Consider the following 21412-nt stretch of genomic DNA (forward strand, 5'->3'; position numbering starts at 1 on the left):
GCTTTTAGACCATATTGACTTTTGCGATTGCACTTCTGCTTCAGTATAAGGCAAACTTTTGGGCATTTGTTTGTGTGGGGAGGTTGGCGTATAAGCCGAGTAATCCTGGGTAATGCCTCCATAATACAGCTGTCGAAGAAGCAGCGGAAGGCATCAGGACTCGGTCTGTCACTTATCATTGACTTTTGATTTTAGCAAAATTGAATCAGTTGTTGTTTCACAAAAACAACAATCAGTTTTCACCCATTTGGATACATTTGAACAGTTTTCCTGCAAAATTCAAAATGCGTTCACACGGTGATTCAGGTGTAATGTGGACAACAGGAGGCAGAGCTCAAACACCAGTGCAGCACAGACTGGAGCTCTTAAACAAGACAGCTCTGATATCAGCTCTTCAGAGGGCACCGCCGGCCAGAGTGAGCTGAAGGTTGGTAACAACGATGGATGGAAGCAGTCTGAGAGGCGGCGGACGAAGACGAGAAGGAAAGATCGATTTCGGACCAAAATAGTTTTTCTACATAGAAATGAAAAGAAAAGGAGGAACTGTAGAGCATTAGACTCAGACTGCCTGAGTGTCACTCATACAAGCGACTCACTCCGTGTTTTCATGTGTTCGGCGTAACCTTAAAATGATGTTGGATAAGAAAAATGTGAAACCAGAGCGCCTCGGCGTTTACAACAACTTCAGGAGATAATCTACATGAAATTTTAACAGCTGCCTCATTTAAGCTCAGTTTTTTTAAAAACTTTAACCTCTCCAAGACACGGGTAAAAACTATGAATCTCCCTTTGGGATCAATAAAATTATTCTTATGAGTCACAGCCAAAATATTTCACTTTGTAGAGGAACAGAAACTGGCATTGAGACCCTGGATGCCTGCTCTGTGGAATTCACTGGGTAAAACGTTTAGGGGTCTCGACAGCATGTGGGATGGATGCTGCTCAGTCATATGAAAAAATCTTTTATGACCTGCGTTCTGATACCAGCCTCGTCTTCTGCCTGCGAGTCCTCCTGTGTCAAAATCATTTTCTAATGTAGGCATGTTAAACCTGCTGCCAGCTGGGAGATGTCACCGATTTTCCATAAAATGGCTCTTTTATGTTAACGTTGCACAGGAGTTTTGGGGGATTGGTCCTGATCTGATTTCTTTCTTTGTTTTTGTCGAGACACACGAGTAGCAAAGACTTGAGTTACACATCCTGCAGTGTTATTATTCTGACTGGTTTTGTGTGATCTGAAGTCATTGCAGGTTTGTGAGGTTTTCTAAATGGAAAACTGAGTTTTGTTTTTGGAGAGATCAGAAAAGGGTTGGATGCCTTCAAGAAATCTGACTTGGCAGTTGTTAAAACTATCAAACATCTGGAAGGATCAGGGGTTAACATCTGTATTATCTGTGTTTTGTTTCTGCAGGTACCAGTGCGCAGAAGGCCGAGCCGACCAGCAAGGAGGTCGGCGTTCCTGAACCTGCTGAGAGTCTGCAGCCGACCCACAAGGAGCACAAACCGAGCAGGAAGACCAACTGCAGGCCTGGCGACGAGTCCGACAGCGACTTCGAGTCTGACCCTCCTTCACCTAAGAGCAGCGAGGACGAAGAGCCGGAGGAAGAGGAGGCGTTGAACAGCGAGCATGGTGAAGACACCGAGCCAGAGAATTTTGGACAGAGGCCTTTGCTGATGGACTCTGAGGAGGAGGGAGAGGAGGATGAAGACAAACACAGCTCAGATTCAGACTATGATGCCAGCAGGGTGAAGAACCGCTCAAAGAAACCTGCAGGAGCTAAAGGAGCGACTGCTGCCACCAGGAGTCCTCCTTCTGGGATGGCTCTGATCACGCCCCCAGAGTCCCCTGGTGGAGTGAGAGCTGTGGAGCCTGTGGATGTTTTTGGTGCCGTGCCCTTTGTCGGAGGAGCTTCACCTGTGGAACCTCCAGAGGTCACAGATATCTTCACTAAAGCGCCTTTCAAGGTCGGCCATGAGCAGCAGGCGGCAGACGAGTTTGACGTTTTTACCAAAGCGCCGTTCAGCCGGAACCTCTCGAGGTCGAGCAGGAGTGGCGGTGACGTCCCCATGGGCCAAACGCCGCCAGTTTCTCCTGAGGGCATCGATGTTTTTGGCTTCTCTCCCTTCCAGCCAAGCCCCACCGCCCAACCTCCCACCACCTCCAGAAGTGCCGAAGACATCTTCCGGACGCCCTTCGAGGAGTCGGCGAGTCCTCAGCAGCAGAGGCTGAAGCAGCGCAGCCTTCAGAAGCTGTCATCCCGCCAGCGGAAGACCAAACAGGAAGCCACGGCTGGGGGCAGCAACGGCAAGCGGCACCACGGCACACCGACGGGAGGGCGCAAGACTAACAAGCCGACCTATCGCACGCCCGAACGAGTCCGCAGACACAAGAAGGTCGGCCGCAGAGACTCGCAGAGCAGCAACGAGTTCCTCAGCACCTCTGACTCTAAGGAGAACATCAGTGTGGATATAACGATGGCCGAGGGAGCGTCTCTGCCGGTGGACGACGCCCTTTTAGACCCGTTTGGAGCCAAACCCTTCCACCCTCAGGACGGCGGCCGACACAGCCAGTACCAAGGCCTCAGCGACGGAAAAGGCGACATCAGCACGGCCAACGGTAAGTCCTGGACGGGCTCTCTGCACGGAGAGAGCCGAATCATGGATGACTTCGGGGCGGTGCCCTTCACAGAACTGGTCATCCACAGTGGACCTCAGCAGCAGGCGGCGCCCTCACAGCCGCTGGACCTCGACCCCTTCGGAGCCGCACCTTTCCCCTCAAAGCAGTGACTCCACCTGCGTCTTCCCGCTCTGTCGGCTGCTTTCCTTTTCTTGGTTTGGGATCATTTTTAACCAACAAGCTAAAACTTTTTTCTAAGAGCGTTTTAATACACCAGAGTCTGGATAACAAACCCTGTGGAGTGCGAGTGGCGTTTCCACATATCCTTCAGCTGCACATGTTTTTGAAAAGCCTTTAATGCTGCATCTGAACGCTGTTTGGAACCAAAAGAAAAATGTGATTCTGAGCTTCGCGTTCGACCGCTCGTCTTGCTGTGAAAAGCTCTCTCCGGCCCGCCTTCTGATCTGCCGACATGTTTTTGTTTTTAGCACCACGAAGCCTTACCTGAGCTCGGCTCTGCCTTGCTTCATAGTACCTCGGAAACCACGACGCCGTCAGCCTCGCGCGTCTTTTGAAATCATTTGGGAGTTTTCCTGAACCTCTTAGTTCTGTCTTTATTAGATTCTTCTCTATGCATAATGTCACAGTAGTCTTTATGCAGCTAAATGTGGGTGTGGTTTGTGATGCATTAGAAGGGATTGAATCTTGTTCTTCTTCTTGGAGCTCTTAATTGGGTCAGGTTTAAATTTAGGATCTTAACTCTTTTTTTTCTAGCAGTAAGAACTCTAATTGTTTTTTATTTTTTTTAAGTAAGTTACAACTCAACATTTCTCTGTTAGAAATAAAACACACAAAGCCACGTTAGAGGACTAGTTTAGGATTTATGAGCCCTGCAGAAGCTGTACCGCTGTTTTCCCAGCATTGTCAATGACCTCGGCATTTTACGTCATCGGGAATTTCACCGTTGGTAAACTGATAGGTTTGCAGGTTTAGTGTGAACAAGTCCCATGAAAGAACTAAAGCCAGTCAAGTGTTTCAAGTAATTTTCGCTCCAACCCCAAAGTTTGTAGCTGTTACAGGTGCATGTGAGACTGGCTCACATTAGCTGCTCTGTGAAGGTGCTTGTTGTACATTTGTATATTTAAAAGTAGCGTAAAAGCTTTAAAATTGACTAAAAATGTCACCAGAATGTGAAGAAATAACTGCTATGACAAAAAGGACTTTGTTGTGCAGAAGCGATATCAACTGAAGTTGAATTAGAGCCGGGCTGTACTTTCATGTAATACCAATCAGCACCACAAGATGGTGCCGTGAGTCAATGTACCAGAATTAAAATGTAAAAACCTCTTGAGAAAATTGGGGGTATGAATTAAGAAGAAAGGGTGAAATAACAGTGCGACTTCAGATAAACCCGACTTGTTTCTCTTGGGTTTTCATTTAACCCCGTCTGTGAGCGCAGCCCCACTCAAACCAGTTTTTACCAGTTTGAGAGCAGTAGTTTGGTGTTTGAACAGTACGGTTTTCCTTTCCAAGCTTTAAATAATTCATATTTAGAGGCGCTGCTTTAAAGCTCATCTTTGTAGCCAGGAGGCATAAAAAAATTAGAAAACAGCACACGATTAGTTTGTTTTTCAGGCTAGGAGTGGAACTTTTGGTTATTTTGTAGCCGTTTGATAATTAAAACTGTCCTTTATGTTTAAAGAAATAAAATCCCACATAAAAATCTTAACTGGTTAAAACAGTTTTCATACAGTCCATGTTTTTGTGCTGACTGATTTATGGTGCTGACCAACAAGTTATTTTGCCTGCTTCACCATCATATGTGGATAATTCCTGTAAATGAGCTTATGGAGTAGATTTAACTATAAATACAGAAAGAAGAGTGGCATGGAACTTTTTCCGCCTCCTTAAAATATCAGACTGCTCTTTTAAAAGCAAAATTCCTCATGGCGTTTTATTAAGGACCCTACAGTAATACAGGCCGGGGAGCAGATTCAGACTGTGAGGGAAAAACGATGCGTTGGATGATTCGATGTTTGGTTCTGCAGTGAGCGTAGTACTCGTGGCAGCAGGACTCTGTATGTGGGACAGGTTTTATTGGTTTATCGAGCTCTGATTACTTGCGTCACGGTTTCATGTCTTGATGGGATTTGTTCAGTTTGGTTTTTTGCCTTTGCAGAATGAGGTGCATTCATAAAGGGCAAAACATGTTATTCAGGTTTTTGTTTCTTGATGAAATCTTCCTTAAACAACTTTGTGCTTCTTCATCGACCGCCTTAAACACTGCATTTAGCTCCACCACCGTTGGCACATTTGTTTGAATGAAACCAGCAGCCTGCTCTGTTCTTTTTTTACACCAGTTGAACCATTTCATACGACCGCTCCCATCTTTGTTTTTTTCACCAGGGTAAGTCTTGTATTGTATTTATCATGCTATACTGCTGTTGGACGCAATAAATAAAGTTTCATCTCAAACATCTGGAAACAGCACATGGTTACTTTTATTTAGAGTCTGACCTCAGGTATGAAAAGTCAACATATAAAACTGTCCACTCCTACAAAATGAGTCTGTTAAGACAAAAAGAAACTCCTTCTTAATAATTTAAATACAGAACCACAAACATTTCCCCCTTTTCAACATTAGAAACATTAAACGGTCACACAGAAAACATCCGGCTTTCCGTTCCAGAGTGAGACAGCAGAGAGGCGCTGCACTGGAGAGCCATGAAAACATTGCACATCACCCTAAACGAGCTGGAAAAACATGTCCTTAAAAAGCTGAAGAGAAAAAATACATTTTCAAAAATGAAGTTTGCTTGTCATAATAAAAGTTCTGTTGTAACGTGATCAGAGTTTACAGTCGATATTAAGAGCCACACGCTACACAGAAATATTAATGCAGTTCATGTGAAATGTTTAAATCACGTGAATCTAAAAACTGTCCCAGCTTAGTTACAAAATCTGATGTTTTAGGGTTTTAGAACTTAAGTTTGATTGTTCAAATGCTCAAAAAACAGTCTGTAGTAACAAATCAATGTTCATAGCGCTGCAGGGATGGTGAAGGTTTCCTTATAGCTCAAGTGGCCATCGCTGACTTCCTGTTAGGACGTCTTTTTACGACGACCCAAACCTGACGTCACATTTTATTCATTATGACCAGACTGAGGTCAGGACAGCGGGCCAGGAAGCTACGCCCATCTTTTATGTGGAAGTAAACGCAGAACTGAACTGGACGAAGGTGGAAGACTGAACCACTTCCTGGGTTTTAGGACTCATTCCTGCAGCTCTCGGCTGGGACGCAGTTATAAAACTTTACGAGCATCCCCACAGCCACCCTCACCCCACAGCGTTACCACTGAAAGACGAACAACATAAAATAACTGAAATATTTAAAGTTCCCCTTCAAGCATCCTGTGAAATTCTTTACATATAAATGAACATCAGTTTGAACAGGAAGTGAGCAGCTTAAAAAAACAACAACGGAGCTTCAGGTATGAAATAGAGCGGGTACATTTATATGAAACCATCTGAGTCCGCACTTTGTTTCACAAAACTCTTTGGTTTGTTCTGTCCGAACATCATCCCCACGCTTTGATCATTTCCACTAACAAAGACTTCAGAGTCTGTTTTTAAAGAAGATATCAGAAATCTTGAGTCTGTTTACTCGTAGTATAATAATACTGACATTAGTTCATTTCCTTTTTCAGGGACGAGCCTGAATCTGCTCTCAGATGAAGCAGCTTTCAACCTTTAAAAACAGCTGGACACGGGTTCATTTCCAGGCACAAAAACTAACATTACCAACCCGTTCCTTCAGTGCTGTCTGCGGTTTACACACAAACATTAAGTCCTCAAGGAGTTTATAAAGGTGACAGTCTGAGTGATTTCAGGTGAGCTGTCAGTCCGACGCAGAGGTCCGTATTGTTTCTTATTAGCTTGAAGTACTCAAACGTCACGTCACACGCTGGATATATTCCTCCTCCCTCATCACAGAGACTCACAGGTTAGAGAGTCCATCTGTGAGGAAACTGATGGACCGAGACCAGAACAGAGTCTCTGCAGACGACCTGAGGAGGAAACAACACGTCAGCTGTGAACAGAGCCAATTAAAAGCATCAAAAATCACCTGTGTTACCTGAAAAGGTTCAGTTTCATTTTATTGGTTTTAGACATATTCTAACAGGCTTCGATGTGAGGTTTTGACAAAACAGACAGAAGACACTTCATATACAGTAGTGTTCATGCTTAGATTCTTATTTTCTGTAACTGGAATGACCTCATGTCCTGACAGAGCAGCTGCTCCTCGTCTTCCACCTGCTGATTCTTTGATTCCTTTAAGCCTTTTAACCCCCAAACATCTGCTTAAATATTAAAGATTTTCTTTTTTCTGATTTATTTAAATTGAGCCACAGTCTGCATCTGAGTGAACTCCCAACTCTCTGCAGTCGGCAAAGTTTTCTCAGCAGTCTGTTAAACAGCTCCTCTGTAATCAAAGCATCGTTGAGCGGATCAGAAACTGAAGCTTACACGGCCGTCACCATTAAGGTCATTTTAGTCATAAAGCTCTGGCTGTGACCACAGACGCTCCACTAGACTACCACTTGCAGTCGAACCCTTGTGGTTATGAGGGGCAGCCAATCAGAATAAAGTCAGTTTAAAGGCAGAGGAGGAAAAACAGCTGAGGGGCTACACCAAAGCCCAGAATTACTTTGAACTGTGAGTCATGCAAAGCTCCTCTAGTGGAGTCCAGAAATAAAAACGATGGAGCTGAAACTGAGCAGAACAGGTCTCCTTTTAAAAAAGTCACACGGCCGCTTACGGTTCATCGGAGCTGCAGTCCTGGCGTGCTGAGCAGCGATCTAGGCGTGTTGGGGGGTGTTGGGGCACGGCTGACTGTGCCTGTACGCCATGATGAAGCCTGTTGATTGGTGCCACCAGTAAAACATGAGCACTAGCAGCAAGTGCCAAACCTGATGGCTGGAGCCCAGGTAGTTCAGCTGACCTGCAGAGACAGGAACACTCAGCTTGCTTCAGATTTTAATGAGATTCGGGCCCATTTTCAATGTTTCTCTCTGCAGTATTAGATTACTGTTATTTTCCAACTATGAGTGGACGAAAAAAACAACGAATCAAACAGGAAATGAAGAAATAAAAACAGTCATCTCACCTGGGAAGTACCGCTCAGGAACTTTGGAAACATAGAAAATGAGAGCCAGTGCTGCAATGAAGTACATCACCAGGACCCGAGGAACAAACGCCTGAAAGGAAGAAGAAACATTGATTCGACCAGCGTGTGGACAAAAATGGCCCACAGTTACAAAACGGCACGTGCAGGAAGAACTGCTGACTGACCTAACAGCACTGAAAAGCATTTAAAGCCAGCCAACAGATTGTGTTACTGCAGCAGCAGGAAAACACATTTAAAGTGGATCAATCAAGGAGGACCCTCAACAGCCGTTAAAACTGCAGTTCCTCTAATGGCCACTTGAGGCTTGCCCTGAAAGTCGGTCCCACAGACTCCTGAGTTAAAATGTTCATTTTCTAATAATCATCAGTTGATCTAAAGAGATTTTTCAGACTGAAGTACATTTTTTTGTGCAAAGTAAAGCCGATCACTGTGCATTAAACATGGATTTCTTTTCTTCTTATGACCAGCAGGGGGCGACTGTGGTTGGCAAAAGAAATCAGACAGTCGTAAAGTCTACAGGAAAATTATTTCTCATTGCTTTCGGACCTCATTAAATTGCCAAAATTGCTAGTTTTAAGTCTGTTTAAAGAAAGGAATCACAGCAGTGAACACTGGTTACGGGGACCACACTGAGCACGCTCACCTGGACGAGTTCAGAGGAGAAACCTCCCGTGAGGCAGATCCAGTGGACGGTGGGGATGAGGCCGTACCCGGTCACCGAGCAGAAGATGATCGAGCGCAGCTGCTTCCACTGCTTGCTGAGATAATGAGGGTGGATCTGAGCGAAGAACACAGCCAGGATCATGGCGAGGACCGTCACCAGGTACACCTGCCGCCAGTACTGCACAGACAGGAAGACGAGAGTTCAGTCACACCAGCTACACAGTAAACTCCCTTCATGGCGGATTGAGCTTTTTTTTCCAAGATGTCCTTCGCATGCTGGAGGTATCCAATGGTCCCAAGACTTAAAAGAAACTCAGTCGGTTTCAGAAGCAGAAAAGAAAACCAGGCAGGCGATTTTTAAACTCGCAGGGAGCTGAAGCAAGCGAAACAGATGTGAGGGACCTGTTTGCAAACAGTTTCATTCGTTTGAAGATTATCTGTCTCATGGAGTCCTGAGGAAAGTTCTTCAGCTGCTGAAAGCTTCCTGCTGTTTGGTGATGAGCAGGACGAACACTGTGTGTTATTTTAGAGCTTTATTTACTATGACCGAACCACAAACGAGCTGAAGCTCACTGCAAACTCAGCTGATGCTTCCCTCAGCAGACCCTCTTACACGCGCAGCTTTCTCATCATTCAATCAGCTTTATTTAACGCTGATCTGCTATGCTTTTCTTCTTTCAGATTTGAAGGCCACAAAGAAGAACAGGTTACAAGCTGTGAAAGGGTGAAATCCTTGATGTTATCAAGCAGATCACTGGTAGCTGATACAGCTGAATTGGCAGTTATCACATCGCTTTTGGAGATTCTGATGTTCAAAGTAGTAATAGTAGTGGTAATAGTTGTTATTTTAATTTAGTACAAATAAGGTTGAGACTCAAACTTTATGAGAAAAAAAAGGCAGTCCATTCATACTTCCTTCCTTCCTCTGCTGTTTATGGGTTGGGTCTGGGTTGTAGGAAGCTCACTCCCCACAGCTCATGGCTATAGGTGAGAGTAGGAACGTAGACTGAGTGGGAAACTCACCACAACACACCGCTACAGCATCCACACTGCTGCAAAAACACATCCGGTAATCTCCTATTCACTTGTTCCCTCACTCCTGAACCAAAGCTGGAGGGGGCACTCAAACAATCTCCTCAGAGATTTAGTTCCCAATGGGGGGAAAACCCTGAAATAATTTAGTGTACATGCAAAACTGAAACTGTCAATTTGGTCAAACTGACAACACAGCATGATAAAAATGAAACCACCTCATCGTGTTTCTGCAAAGTCAGAAATAAAGTTTCCTCAAACGTGGTGCACACAGCTTCTTTTTTCTGATGTCTGAACAACTATAGGACAATAACTCAGGGTTTATATATTACTGTACTGCAGTACAATTAAAAAAAAAATCAGTTAAAAGTCTCCCACTGTTTCATCTGCTGTTATCACAACTATAATGCTAATCTGTCTGCAGTTGGTATTTAAACTTCTATAAGTAAGTGTTTAAAGTCTGGGCAGCCTCGTCTCGGTCCCTTCTGTCCGTTTGTGTGGATGTAGGCCTTCGTCCAGTCACACGTCCTCATGTGATGAGTCCTGCTGAATTTCACAGTGAATAAATTTGCACCAGGAACAAGGCCCCGCTCTGCTTCAGCCAAATTTTTTAAGCTCCTCTCCTCGCAGACTCAGTGTTCTCTCCTCCAAATCTGCATCTCTAAAACACTCTTGACGAGACAAGAGTTTGACTGGCTAAATATAAAAAATCTGTTTTTCTTTGGGGACTTGGCGTGCCACGGGAGAGGAGCCACCCAGAAGCAGAGCCCCAGTCTTGGCAAGGACGAGGGGGAGGGAGGTGGAGGAGGAGGAGGGGGACCTTCGCTTAGACGGCTCCCGGACTTGCGAACGTCATATGGTGGGGAACAGGAGTGACGGACCGCTCCGTGAACGCGGCCATCTGGTTTGGGCTGGAGCAGATTTCAGCTACGTTCTGGGGGCAAAATAACCCGGCGCTTCCAATATGCGGGGGAAAGCGAACAGTGAGGAGCACGGCCAACACTTCAGGAGTTCAAAAAAATAAATAAAATAAAATAGGACAGAAAAAAAAGGGACATGGTGGTGGTGGGCGGCTGGAATAAGGAACTGGCTTGTGTCATCAGAGGCTGTTTTCCAAACGGCGAGCGCGGCGAAGGTGTCGTGTTGCTTATTCACCGGGAACAATGAGTCAATCAGCACAGCCAGACTGCAGGGCCCACTTCAGCTTTATTCAATTACTGCTTCTCAGGCTGAGGATGTTGAGCTGAGAAGTCTCCGGGGAGGACTGTGCTTCGATGTTAAACCGATGCTCAGTGCACACACACGACTGCAGCGAGCAGTCTGAGGTGGGCTTCTGAGGTAGAGCTACTCGATCACATACGTGAAAACACCACTGTGGTTATTTCAGGTCAACTTTAAAACATCTTGAATTTAAGCTTCACCATAATTCAGTTCGCGTCAACCGTGTCCTCCCTTTCAGCGGTGTTGTACTGCCAGCTATTAGGATTATCATCAATTAATTTTATATTACCAGTGAGGGGGCGTAAGACAGTAGAAAACAATGCCAAAAATGTTTTTCCTCTTGTGTGCACTCGCACTACAATCAGCTGACTCAAGGAGGAGGTGGTCTGCACTCATTTCACTTATAATTACTTTGATTTTTATTGACGTAAAGGGCAGGAAAATGAGTCCAAACTACTACAGGTAACGCAACACAGGCCAAGCATCTGCACAGGCAGCACTAGCACATAAAGCTAGTGAAGTACCCAGATTAATGCTAAATGCTGACCCCAGCAAAGCATCCAGAGCCTGATCTGCCTCAGGTAACAGGAGCAGGTACGAGCAATCAGTGTAGTTTCTGTAAAATCATTTAAGTCTTCTTTGACCTGGTTGCCCATCTTTGCGTTCATATTTAGGCACTAATGAAAGATCTTGTGTGTCCTTGTGAGGATAGGTAGTCGTTCATAATTGGTTATTGTGTGAATATGCACATCTGAAACATGTGGCAGAGTAATGTAACCAATTATTTTCTCCAGTGAGTAACAAAGTAACCTTTTGAAGAACAACTAAAGTGCAACCTAACAAAGCTTTCACAGCTTCACTCTCAGGGCCCATTTCCACCCCTGTGAATGGCAGCACACACCAAGAGTGACATCAGAGCTGCAGGAGTGCCTCTCCAACTGAGCCACACTTCTTTATTTTTGTAATGTGGTGTGACTGGTTCTCCTCCTAAACCAGCACTCATGCAGAGGTTTGGTGAGAGTGGCGATTGCAACGAGTCTCGTGGTGATGTCACCACTGACGTGCAACACAACCAATATGTCCATAAACAAGGCATCATTCTAACTTTCATGATCCTTCTGCCTTCTTACGGTCTTTCCAGCTTTCCCCAACACCTTACATGTCATGACCCGTGATGGCCTGGTGACCTCTCAGTTCCTCATCATAACTCTGAATATGATAAGAAAATAGGCAGAGGGACTAATTAGACCAGTGGCTCCCCAATGGTATGACCCGATCGACAGCCAAGTTTGCATCAGGGTTTTGTGTTACCCAAACATTACTGTAACTGCACGAAATGTCAGGAGAAACTACTGCAAAAGCTACCGGAGCTACAGCTTCAACTGGATCAGACAGACTTCATCTCAAGTGGATCGTGCAGTTGGGTGCATTTAATTAACTCCAACATGGTGCTAAACGCATTAAAGAGGCATTTAGGGACTGGGTATCTCTTCTGAGAGAAACGGTAAAAGAGCACAGGATGTGACCCAGACGGAGGAAGAATGTTTGACTGTGAGAAAGTTTCTGATAAGGAGATGGACTCGGAGCTGTCACCGACATTGTTCCAGATAATATAAAGCCTGTTTTTCTGCAGACATGAATACAGATGTGGTTTGTAAACTTCTGAATTCAGTCCGATCATCCAGGTATGTGAGCGGAAACATTTTTTTTTTAACCCTACAAAAACACTTACACATCTATTTTATGCTGAACCAACATCACTTCTGCCTGGTAAAATAAAATACTAAAAAAAAATACATGTAATTATCATTTCTGAAGGCAAAACTATAAAAAGACTGGACAAAATGAAGGTTAGGCTTCCAGCAGCCTGACTCTTTCTTGAGACTGAAGAAGGCTCATGAGAGCAGCACATAAAAGGCTGAAGTGATGAGTACAAGGACACAGGATTTAAGACAGAGAAGCAGTCTGCCTGCTCTGCCTGTCCTCCGCCACTTTGAACTCGACTCACGAGGGTAAATAATAAGCAGTTTACAATACAAGCGAAGCACAGCATTGCTGAGTCACAGAGGACTGCAGGGCAGCTTCTCACATTTAGCACTTTTTAAAGGATTTAAACGGATTCAGCTCCAGAGGGCGACGTGGTGCTCAGCGTTAAGAGATAAGGATTCAGAGTGAATAATGTGGCGAGGATGTTTACCTCTGACCTTGCTTATGAATTTAAAGCCGATTAGTTTTTATGTCTTTGATCTTTTTTGCTTTTTGTTTGGAAAAATGTGCTGGCAGCAGTAAACTGTGACGCAGCATCTTTTGTAAAGTCGCATCAGAAAAGTCAGAGTAAAAGATAGTGCTGAGCCGAGTAAGTCTGGGTCACACGGAGACCTGTTTCTGGAAAGAGTGAGCTTAAATCCATCACAACAGCAAAACCTCGAGGGATGAGGAGATGGGCAACGTGCACGAGCTTTTTACTGCTCCAATGCAACAGGGTTAGAAAGGCAACAACAGCGTGGTTTTAGATAAAACCACAGCAGAGGAATAGCTTTGCATGAGCTAATGAATAACACTAGGCACTGAGTGCAAACTCAGGACATCTTACTCTTCCTATTTTGAAAGACCGCGTGTAGCCCACGATGTTTCTACCAGCATGAGGACGTTCAGCTTCGCATTTTCCTGATAGAGCTTCATCTCTGCAAGTTCAACAGTTTGTCTGCATAACAAAGAAATGCTAATATGGTAGTAAAAGTATTCAAACAGGAAGGTTTCTGGCCTTGGATGTTATGTGGCCATGGCAAAGATCTTCATCATTAGAAAGGAAAAAAACCCCGTTGTTGTATCCATTTCCTCTAGTTTACCTCTACTGCCCTCTGAATGTTAGATAGAAAGCACTTTAGTAGAAAAGGGCTAATAACAAGTGCTTGTGTGTGTGAAAGAGGCAAACTTGTATAAAGTGCTTTGAGTACTTGGAGTATGAAAATGCTATCTAAGAACCAGTCCGTGTACCATCCCTGATTATGTAATCTGCAAGTTTAAACACGTGACTCTCGCATTGTTACGTCGCTTACTGCCAGTTTTATGTCTCGTCCAGTCCAGAAAAAACAAAAATCTACATACAGGCCCAGAGCACTGGAACTCCAAATAACTGCCCTCAGAATAATCCACAGTCTCTGATCATATTTCAGTATCACTGTTCAGCGTGGATGACTAACAGCCTACGTAAAGCAATGTGCCAGAAACCTGGACGTTACTTTCTATCAACATGGAAACTTCAACCAGTATGTCAAAAGGCTAGTACAGTCTTGTTATGTGCAGATTACAAATACTTCCAAACAATGAACCTGTCTATAGTTTGGAGTCTGCAGATGGTACAAAACATAGCAACAAGGCTTCTCGACAACACTCGGCGCAGTGAATCAATCAGTGAATCTATTATCAAGATGGCGCCGAGTATGGCAGCCTTGTCGCGAGCTCCCCCAAGCAACAGCTTTTTTCTGTGTTTAATTTTACTTTTCCTTCATTTTTTCACGAGCAGCACTTGTCTCCTTGTGTACGACCGACAAACCTTACTGGACATAAAAGACGGTCTTTCTTATAACTTTCCGGAGTTCAAGTTTTGCAACACGGACGCTCCGTTTGCAGACCCCCCATTCATCTCACCTGAGACGCCTTTGTTCTCTGGCCCTGGAGGCCGCAAACGCCGACGCAGAGGGAGAAGATCTGGCGTTCTGGTTCGACTGAGACGGCGCACTTACAGACCACCGTTACCCAGTTTATTACTGGCTAATATGCAGTCTCTGGAGAACAAGCTGTGCGAGCTTCGGGCACGGATCTCATTCCAGCGAGAGATGCGGGACTGCTGCGTGATCTGCCTCACAGAAACCTGGCTATCGGACAAAGTACCGGACTCCGCAATACAACTGCCGGGGTTCTCCGTGCATCGCGCGGACAGGTCACAGGATCTTACTGGGAAAAGCAGAGGCGGTGGTGTATGTTTCATGATCAACAACAGCTGGTGTGATTATGCGAACGTGCACCCGGTCAAATCCTTCTGCTCACCGGACCTGGAGTACCGGATGATTAAGTGCCGGCCATTCTGGCTACCGAGGGAATTTACAGCAGTGATTATTACGGCTGTTTACATTCCCCCACAAGCCGACACTGACCGAGCACTCAGGGAACTGTACAGCGCGATCAGCAGCGAGGAAACCGCACACCCAGAGGCGGCGTTTATCACAGCCGGAGACTTTAATAAGGGAAACCTGAAGAAAGTCTCACCCAAACTCCACCAACACATCCATTTTAACACTCGTGGAGATCGGCTACTCGACCACTGCTACACCTCTTTCCGGGATGTGTACAAAGCCCTCCCCCGCGCCCCATTCGGCCAATCAGATCACCGCTCCATCCTGCTCCTGCCCGCCTACAGGCAGAAGCTGAAACAGGAAGCTCCAACCCGGAGGGCGGTGCACTGTTGGACGGACCAATCGGAGTCTGCGCTGCGGGACTGTTTTGATCACGCGGACTGGGAAATGTTTCACGTGGCTGCTAGGGACATTGATGAGTACACAGACTCAGTCTGTGGATTTATCAGGAAATGCGTGGAAGATGTCGTCCCATCCAGAACAGTTAAATCCTTCCCAAATCAAAAACCCTGGATTAACGGAGATGTTCGCGCGGCACGGAGCACCGCCTTTGCCTCCGCGAACACATCGGACTACAAACACGCACATTACCAACTCCGGAAGACGATCAAAGCAGCCAAACGTGAGTACAGGGACAGGGTGGAGCAACAGTTTGACAACCCTCGGAGTATGTGGCAGGGACTAAACACGATCACAGACTTTAGAGGGAAACCCAGCACACCGCAGACCACGGCCTCTCTGTGTGAGGATCTAAACGTATTCTACGCTAGATTCGACACAGCGAACACCATGAGACCGGACAGTGTGCGCACCGCGGATGACGTCAGTGCACACACTGTGTCTGAGGAGGATGTGCGGAGGTGCTTCAGGAAGGTGAACGCACGCAAAGCTACTGGTCCGGACGGGATTCCCGGCCGAATCCTCAAGTCATGCGCGGCTCAGCTGGCTGGAGTGTTCACGTACATCTTCAACCTTTCCCTCTCTCTGTCTGTAGTCCCAGCCTGCTTCAAAATGGCCACCATCGTCCCTGTACCCAAATCCTCCACCATCTCCTCATTGAACGACTGGCGACCTGTAGCCCTGACCCCCATCGTAAGCAAATGCTTCGAGAAGCTGGTCAGGGACTTCATCTGCTCTGCACTACCCGACTCACTGGACCCTCTACAGTTTGCATACCGCCACAACAGGTCCACTGATGATGCCATAGCCCTGACACTACACACTGCCCTGTCACACCTGGAGAAGAGAGACACGTATGTGAGGATGCTGTTTGTAGATTACAGCTCAGCATTCAATACCATCGTTCCCTCGAAGCTGGACAGGAAACTGCAGGATCTAGGACTGAGCAGCTCCCTCTGCAGCTGGATCCTTAGCTTCCTGTCTGACAGACGCCAAGTGGTCAGACTGGGCAGCATCACCTCATCCCCCGTCACACTGAACACTGGTGCTCCACAGGGGTGTGTACTGAGCCCTCTCCTGTACTCACTCTACACCTACGACTGCACAGCCACTAACAACTCCAACATCATTGTGAAGCTTGCGGACGACACTACAGTGGTGGGTCTTATCACCAACGGTGATGAGACGGCTTACAGGGAGGAGGTCAGCGCCCTGACCCACTGGTGTCAAGACAACCATCTCACCCTCAACGTCGCAAAGCCAAAGGAGTTGATAGTGGACTTCCGGAGGTGCAGAGAAGTACACACCCCCATCACCATCAGCGGCGCTGCTGTGGAGAGAGTGAGCAGCTTCCGGTTCCTTGGCGTACACCTGGCTGAGGATCTTACGTGGTCAGTACACACAAACAAAACAGTGAAGAAGGCGCAGCAGCGCCTCTTCTTTCTCAGGAGACTGAAAAGATTCGGCATGAGCCCCCGCATCCTCAGGACCTTCTATCACTGTGCCATTGAGAGCATCCTCACTGGATGCATCACCACCTGGTATGGCAACAGCACCGCCTACAACTGCAAAGCTCTCCAGCGAGTAGTGCGGTGCTCTGAACGGATAATTGGAGGTGAGCTTCCCTCCCTCCAAGACATCTACAGGAAGCGCTGCCTGAGGAAAGCGGGGAGGATCATCAAGGACTCCAGTCACCCCAGCCATAAACTGTTCAGACTACTTCCATCAGGAAGGAGGTTCTGCAGCATCCGGTCCCGTACCAGCAGACTGAGAGACAGCTTCTTCCATCAGGCCATCAGACTGCTGAACACTTCATAGACATCTCAGCTTCACTACTGGAACTTTAACATTATGCACTCCATACTGTACAGTAATGCCACTGTTTTGCACATGTCTCACTCTGTATATTTTATTTTATTTATTTTAAATATTCTACTTATTGTTTACTCTATTTAATTTGTAAAATATGTGTACACACACACACACACACACACACACACACACACACACACACACAAACAAAAATATTTAGTATACACATCCAGAAATGCATATACTATTATATATTGTACATATATTTATTAGTTTCAGATGTAGCCATTCTTGTATTTTGCTTGTTTACATTATTGTATTTTGCACAACTCTGTTGCTTGTGAAGCTCGCACACAAGAATTTCACTCACATGTGCTGTACCAATGTACCTGCACATGTGATGTGACAATAAAAGTGATTTGATTTGAAATCGTCACTTTTAAACTCCGTCTAAGAGAGAGCAGTTTATATGAAAGGCTGCAGGTGAGCTTACGTTATTACAGTAGAAGGTGTAGAAGACTCCGGGGACGTAGCAGCCCAGGATGCCGATGGAAACACCGGCGTAATCCAGCGCCATCCAGCGGCGGCTGGTCTTCTCTGAGCGATGGCAGCAGAACAGGTGGTAACCCACCGAGCACAGCATACACAGCTGAGGACAGCAAAACACACAGTCGAGCATTGCAAAGAAGCTCGGCACAGAATGGATTTACGCTAGATTCAAATTTATTTAATAATGAAAATAACTTTATTTATAAAACACGTTTACGTCCACAGACCAAGAAGAAAAAGCAGAACACGAGCTTCTAACAGAAAGCGGGACACTGAGGTCAAAACAAGACAGCTAAATACGTTTTGAGATGCAACAAAAACACAAACTGGCAATATAATTAATGAATACCAATAATGTCAAGCCCCAGACATATTTATTATATAAAATAAATTAATACTTGAATCTGAAATCTAACTGTTTAAAAGAAATAAAAGAACTTTTCCACACCAGGTTTGAGAGTAAGCAATAAACGTGGTGTTTTAATCACACTAGTGATTATGATGTTGAACATAATACTTGGTGTTATGACATGTAACCACATTGAAAAGGTAAAAAGTTCACATTGTGTCAAACTACAATCGCTATCCCGCCCGTCAGTAACTGCACTAACCCTGCTCTTTATTTTCTGAATCCACTGAAACAATGGAAAAAGCTCAACTCTGGGCTCACCCACTTGTACAGGCATGTCTGGATATTTTAAGGGCTACATTTATAGGTGATGATGAGTGTACAAAGTGATCCAACAGGTTCATTAACACCTGGAATAGCCAAATCTAGAGAGGCCTATATTTGCCTTCTTCAATACTCAAATATACTGAGATTTATTAGTGCATGAGCAGTGTAATTGCCAACTTCAATCTAACCACAGCTCAGGAGAACTGAAATATCTCTGATGAGTTTATTCTATATAAAAGCAATGTGAGATGATGTCTAAGCAGAAGACAATAGCAGCATTGTACCTGAAAGCAGAAGAGTCCAATGGAGTAGATGACATAATCCTCTCTGGAGGCGCCAACAGCCGGCAGCACCGAGGCCATGTTGTACACCCCAAGACAGAAGAAGAGGAGGAAGCCCAGGAGATGGCTCCAGATGTTCACCGTCTCATTGGACAGGATGAAGAGGCTGCAAAGGTCATTTACAAGCTTTAAAATAGTCACACAGTCAGTTCCCTCTAAAGAAAACCAGAGGTATGAACCAAAACTCTGAACAATTATACACCCCGACATAAATGTCTGACAAGCATCTATTACCTCCCAATCAATAAACAGTCTGGATTCACCGTTTCCATTAACCACTGAAACTAGAACTAGAGAGCAACACGAGTTGCCCAACTCCCTTAAAATCTTTATTGGCATTGACCCTACAACAAATGTCAGGAAGCAAAATCAATCAGCCTCTGCAGCGAGGCGTGGGAATCACAGAGTACCATTACAGCACGTTACACCAAGACACAATGACATCATCATACAGCAGCTCCACAACAATCAAATCTGTAATGTGACCTGTTCAGAATCTTTTTATCTTCCTTATAGTCGGCTTTAAATATTAATATAATGGAATGCATCATAGTTTCAACAGCTGACATAAAAAAGAGAAAAACACTGGCAGTCTGCATGTTTAACCTGCTTTCACTGAAGAAAGCTTCAAAAGCTGAATTGTGGAACACTTTCAAGGCTCATATCAACATGTGGGATAGGTTAAGTCTCCTCTTTTACTTGGCTCTTCTTCTAACTGTGATTCCTAGTGCGCAAGTAATTTTCTGAGGTGTTCAAAAAGTAGGCACTGCTTGACTTTAGTGGAGTGACTGTGTTGTGGTGTTGAAGATGAAAATTCTGATTTCAGGTTAAAGGGTCCTTCTCACCTTTTGATGCACAGCCTGGAGGGCAAGTATGCCCTGTATCCATCTGTGATGTAGGGGTTCTCCCTCAGAAACGGGGGGATCTGCTCGTATGTGTACAGCCTGATACCTCTGGGCACCAGTACAGGCCAGTACTGATAACTTCCCAGCTCGATGTAGTGTGCAGTCTGAGAGCTCTTCTGTGGTTTCTGAGGCATGTCTGAGCCAGCAGGGTCTGGTTTAATCTGACCCGAACCTGAAACCAGCAAGTCAGATCAAGATCAGATTCAATAGAGGCAGAACTCTTTTAATAAAACATAGCATTAAGCGATATTTGTTTTGTTGTCCGGGCATCTGAGTTTGTAATTCGAGTGGAGAAGAAATCAAAGTGGTCTGTGTAGGAGCTGAACGAGTAAAGAAGACAGCAAAACATCAAGTGAAAGCTGATTCTCCTACATCTGTGTGGAGCTATTATCAGAAGCTATCATTACTTGCACCCACTGGCTTGTCTTCCATGTAATCTCATGTTACCGAAGCTAACTTTCCAGATTATCCGTTACGTTCTACCAAACTCCGTTCACTAATGTGGCGATTTTAGGTGCTTAAGTGCTAACAAACATTTATACAAATCACGGTCCAAGCTTAGATCCAAGCTCGCGACCATGTTCCAAATTATCAATAAAGTTTGTATATTTATACAAGATTCCATTTACAGTCAAATTCTGCCAATAAACTGTGTTGTAGCGTTAATTTTACAGCTAATGTAACACTGTAGAAGTCTGTGGCGAGCACGGTATCACCAAATACAAAATTAGATTTTTTTAAACACAGCGTACTTCCTTGATACATTCTTTACGAGCCGATTGTACCTGAAAAACCACCTGAACAAAACCAAAGGTAAAATTATGCTTTTGATGTAGAGTATGCCGTAGTTAACCAAGACGACGTTAAAATAGCGACATTTCCAAAGCGGTCTGGTAACTAGTGGCTAATTATAGCTTGGCTCTTATAGGGCTAAGCTAACAACAATGAGCTATAAAAAAGGGGGAAAGATATATTAACAAAAAAACTCACCTTTTAATTTGGCATATTTGCAGTTTGTGCCATTCTGGGGCTTATAATATGTACTACGCATTTGTAAACACGTGTTGATATTAACTTTAAAAAAAACAAACAAACACAACGCGTAATATTTCTGAAGTTTTAGCTACAACATCTTCCGAATCACACAGACGTCATCACTAATGGACCCTTCCAACGTGGCCAACGTCTGCCTGAGTTAAAATAAATAAATAACGCAGTATTTACTATTATCGCTAATATCCTTAGAAGATTCTTTATTTAATAATTTAAATAACCTTTGTTTTTCTGCATTAATGAGCTCTCTCAAAATCCCATATGGGACTCTATTCACGTGAAAGCTTCATTTCATGAGTAATAATAGTTCTTACCGTAAATATAAACGGCTTTGTTTTCGGTTTGGGTTTTAGGAATCGTGTCTAGCACCCTTAATGGATTTTACCTGGTTCAACTGATCCCGGAGATGCACCGTGCCACCCATAATTACTCAGGGACGCCAGTCTCTGATGATGATTCAATCCTAAACCGCAATAAACACGTATTGGAGAATTATTTGTCTCACTAATCAGTTTCATTTATGTTGATGGTGATTGCTGATGGATAGTATTACATGACATTCAGATATGTAATCACCTCAGATTTCATTGTTATGATAAAGAAAATATTCACAATATGGTTATCTTTGAAATTTTAAAACAGTGGGGAAAAATCAGTTTACTGAAACAAAGAGAAATATTTTTAAACGTAAGAATATATTCAGAGCAACAACCTAAATTAATAAGAAGAACATTTTTTAAATATTCAAATGCACATTGTGTGGTTTTTCATATTTACTTTACTCAGAAGAAAAATGGGACATCATATGAGGGGAGATGCA

The 21412-nt window shown here is 44.6% G+C and overlaps 2 protein-coding genes across 4 annotated transcripts in view; one reads left to right on the top strand and one right to left on the bottom strand.

Annotated features, from left to right (window-relative positions):
• Positions 1-5102, top strand: part of bmp2k (BMP2 inducible kinase) — a 55773-nt gene extending 50671 nt beyond the window's left edge. Inside the window, exon 16 of the mRNA XM_004555680.4 lies at positions 1412-5102. Within this exon, the coding sequence (XP_004555737.3) occupies positions 1412-2787 (1376 nt within the window). The 3' untranslated portion in view covers positions 2788-5102. The remainder of the gene's footprint in view (positions 1-1411) is intronic.
• paqr3a (progestin and adipoQ receptor family member IIIa) lies at positions 5097-21125 on the bottom strand. Of its 3 annotated transcripts, none has more exons than XM_004555684.3 (8): positions 20978-21125; positions 19480-19711; positions 18578-18740; positions 17562-17717; positions 8449-8646; positions 7785-7875; positions 7437-7619; positions 5097-6684 (listed from the first exon to the last, which is right to left on the bottom strand). In XM_004555684.3, the coding sequence occupies exons 1-7, from the start codon at positions 21108-21110 to the stop codon at positions 7477-7479; spliced, it is 1116 nt and encodes a 371-aa protein (XP_004555741.2). In that variant the 5' UTR covers positions 21111-21125; the 3' UTR covers positions 5097-6684; positions 7437-7476. The 3 variants fall into 3 exon arrangements, with proteins under 3 accessions (XP_004555741.2, XP_004555739.1, XP_004555740.1); XM_004555682.3 differs by lacking the exon at positions 20978-21125 and adding an exon at positions 20530-20705; XM_004555683.4 differs by lacking the exon at positions 20978-21125 and adding an exon at positions 20325-20421.
• Between the last annotated feature and the right edge of the window lie 287 nt (positions 21126-21412).

The sequence above is a fragment of the Maylandia zebra genome, linkage group LG12 (genome assembly GCF_041146795.1).
Source record: "Maylandia zebra isolate NMK-2024a linkage group LG12, Mzebra_GT3a, whole genome shotgun sequence".
Taxonomy (NCBI): domain Eukaryota; kingdom Metazoa; phylum Chordata; class Actinopteri; order Cichliformes; family Cichlidae; genus Maylandia; species Maylandia zebra.

Excerpts from the sequence above, each read along its gene's own strand:
- paqr3a (XM_004555684.3), bottom strand. The coding sequence starts at position 21,110 with ATGAAACTGATTAGTGAGACAAATAATTCTCCAATACGTGTTTATTGC. Across the intron at positions 8,647-17,561 it reads ACACCTTCTACTGTAATAAC|TACTGGCGGCAGGTGTACCT; the intron begins GTAAGCTCACCT and ends CTGTCTGTGCAG. Across the intron at positions 7,876-8,448 it reads TCTCCTCTGAACTCGTCCAG|GCGTTTGTTCCTCGGGTCCT; the intron begins GTGAGCGTGCTC and ends TCTTCCTTTCAG.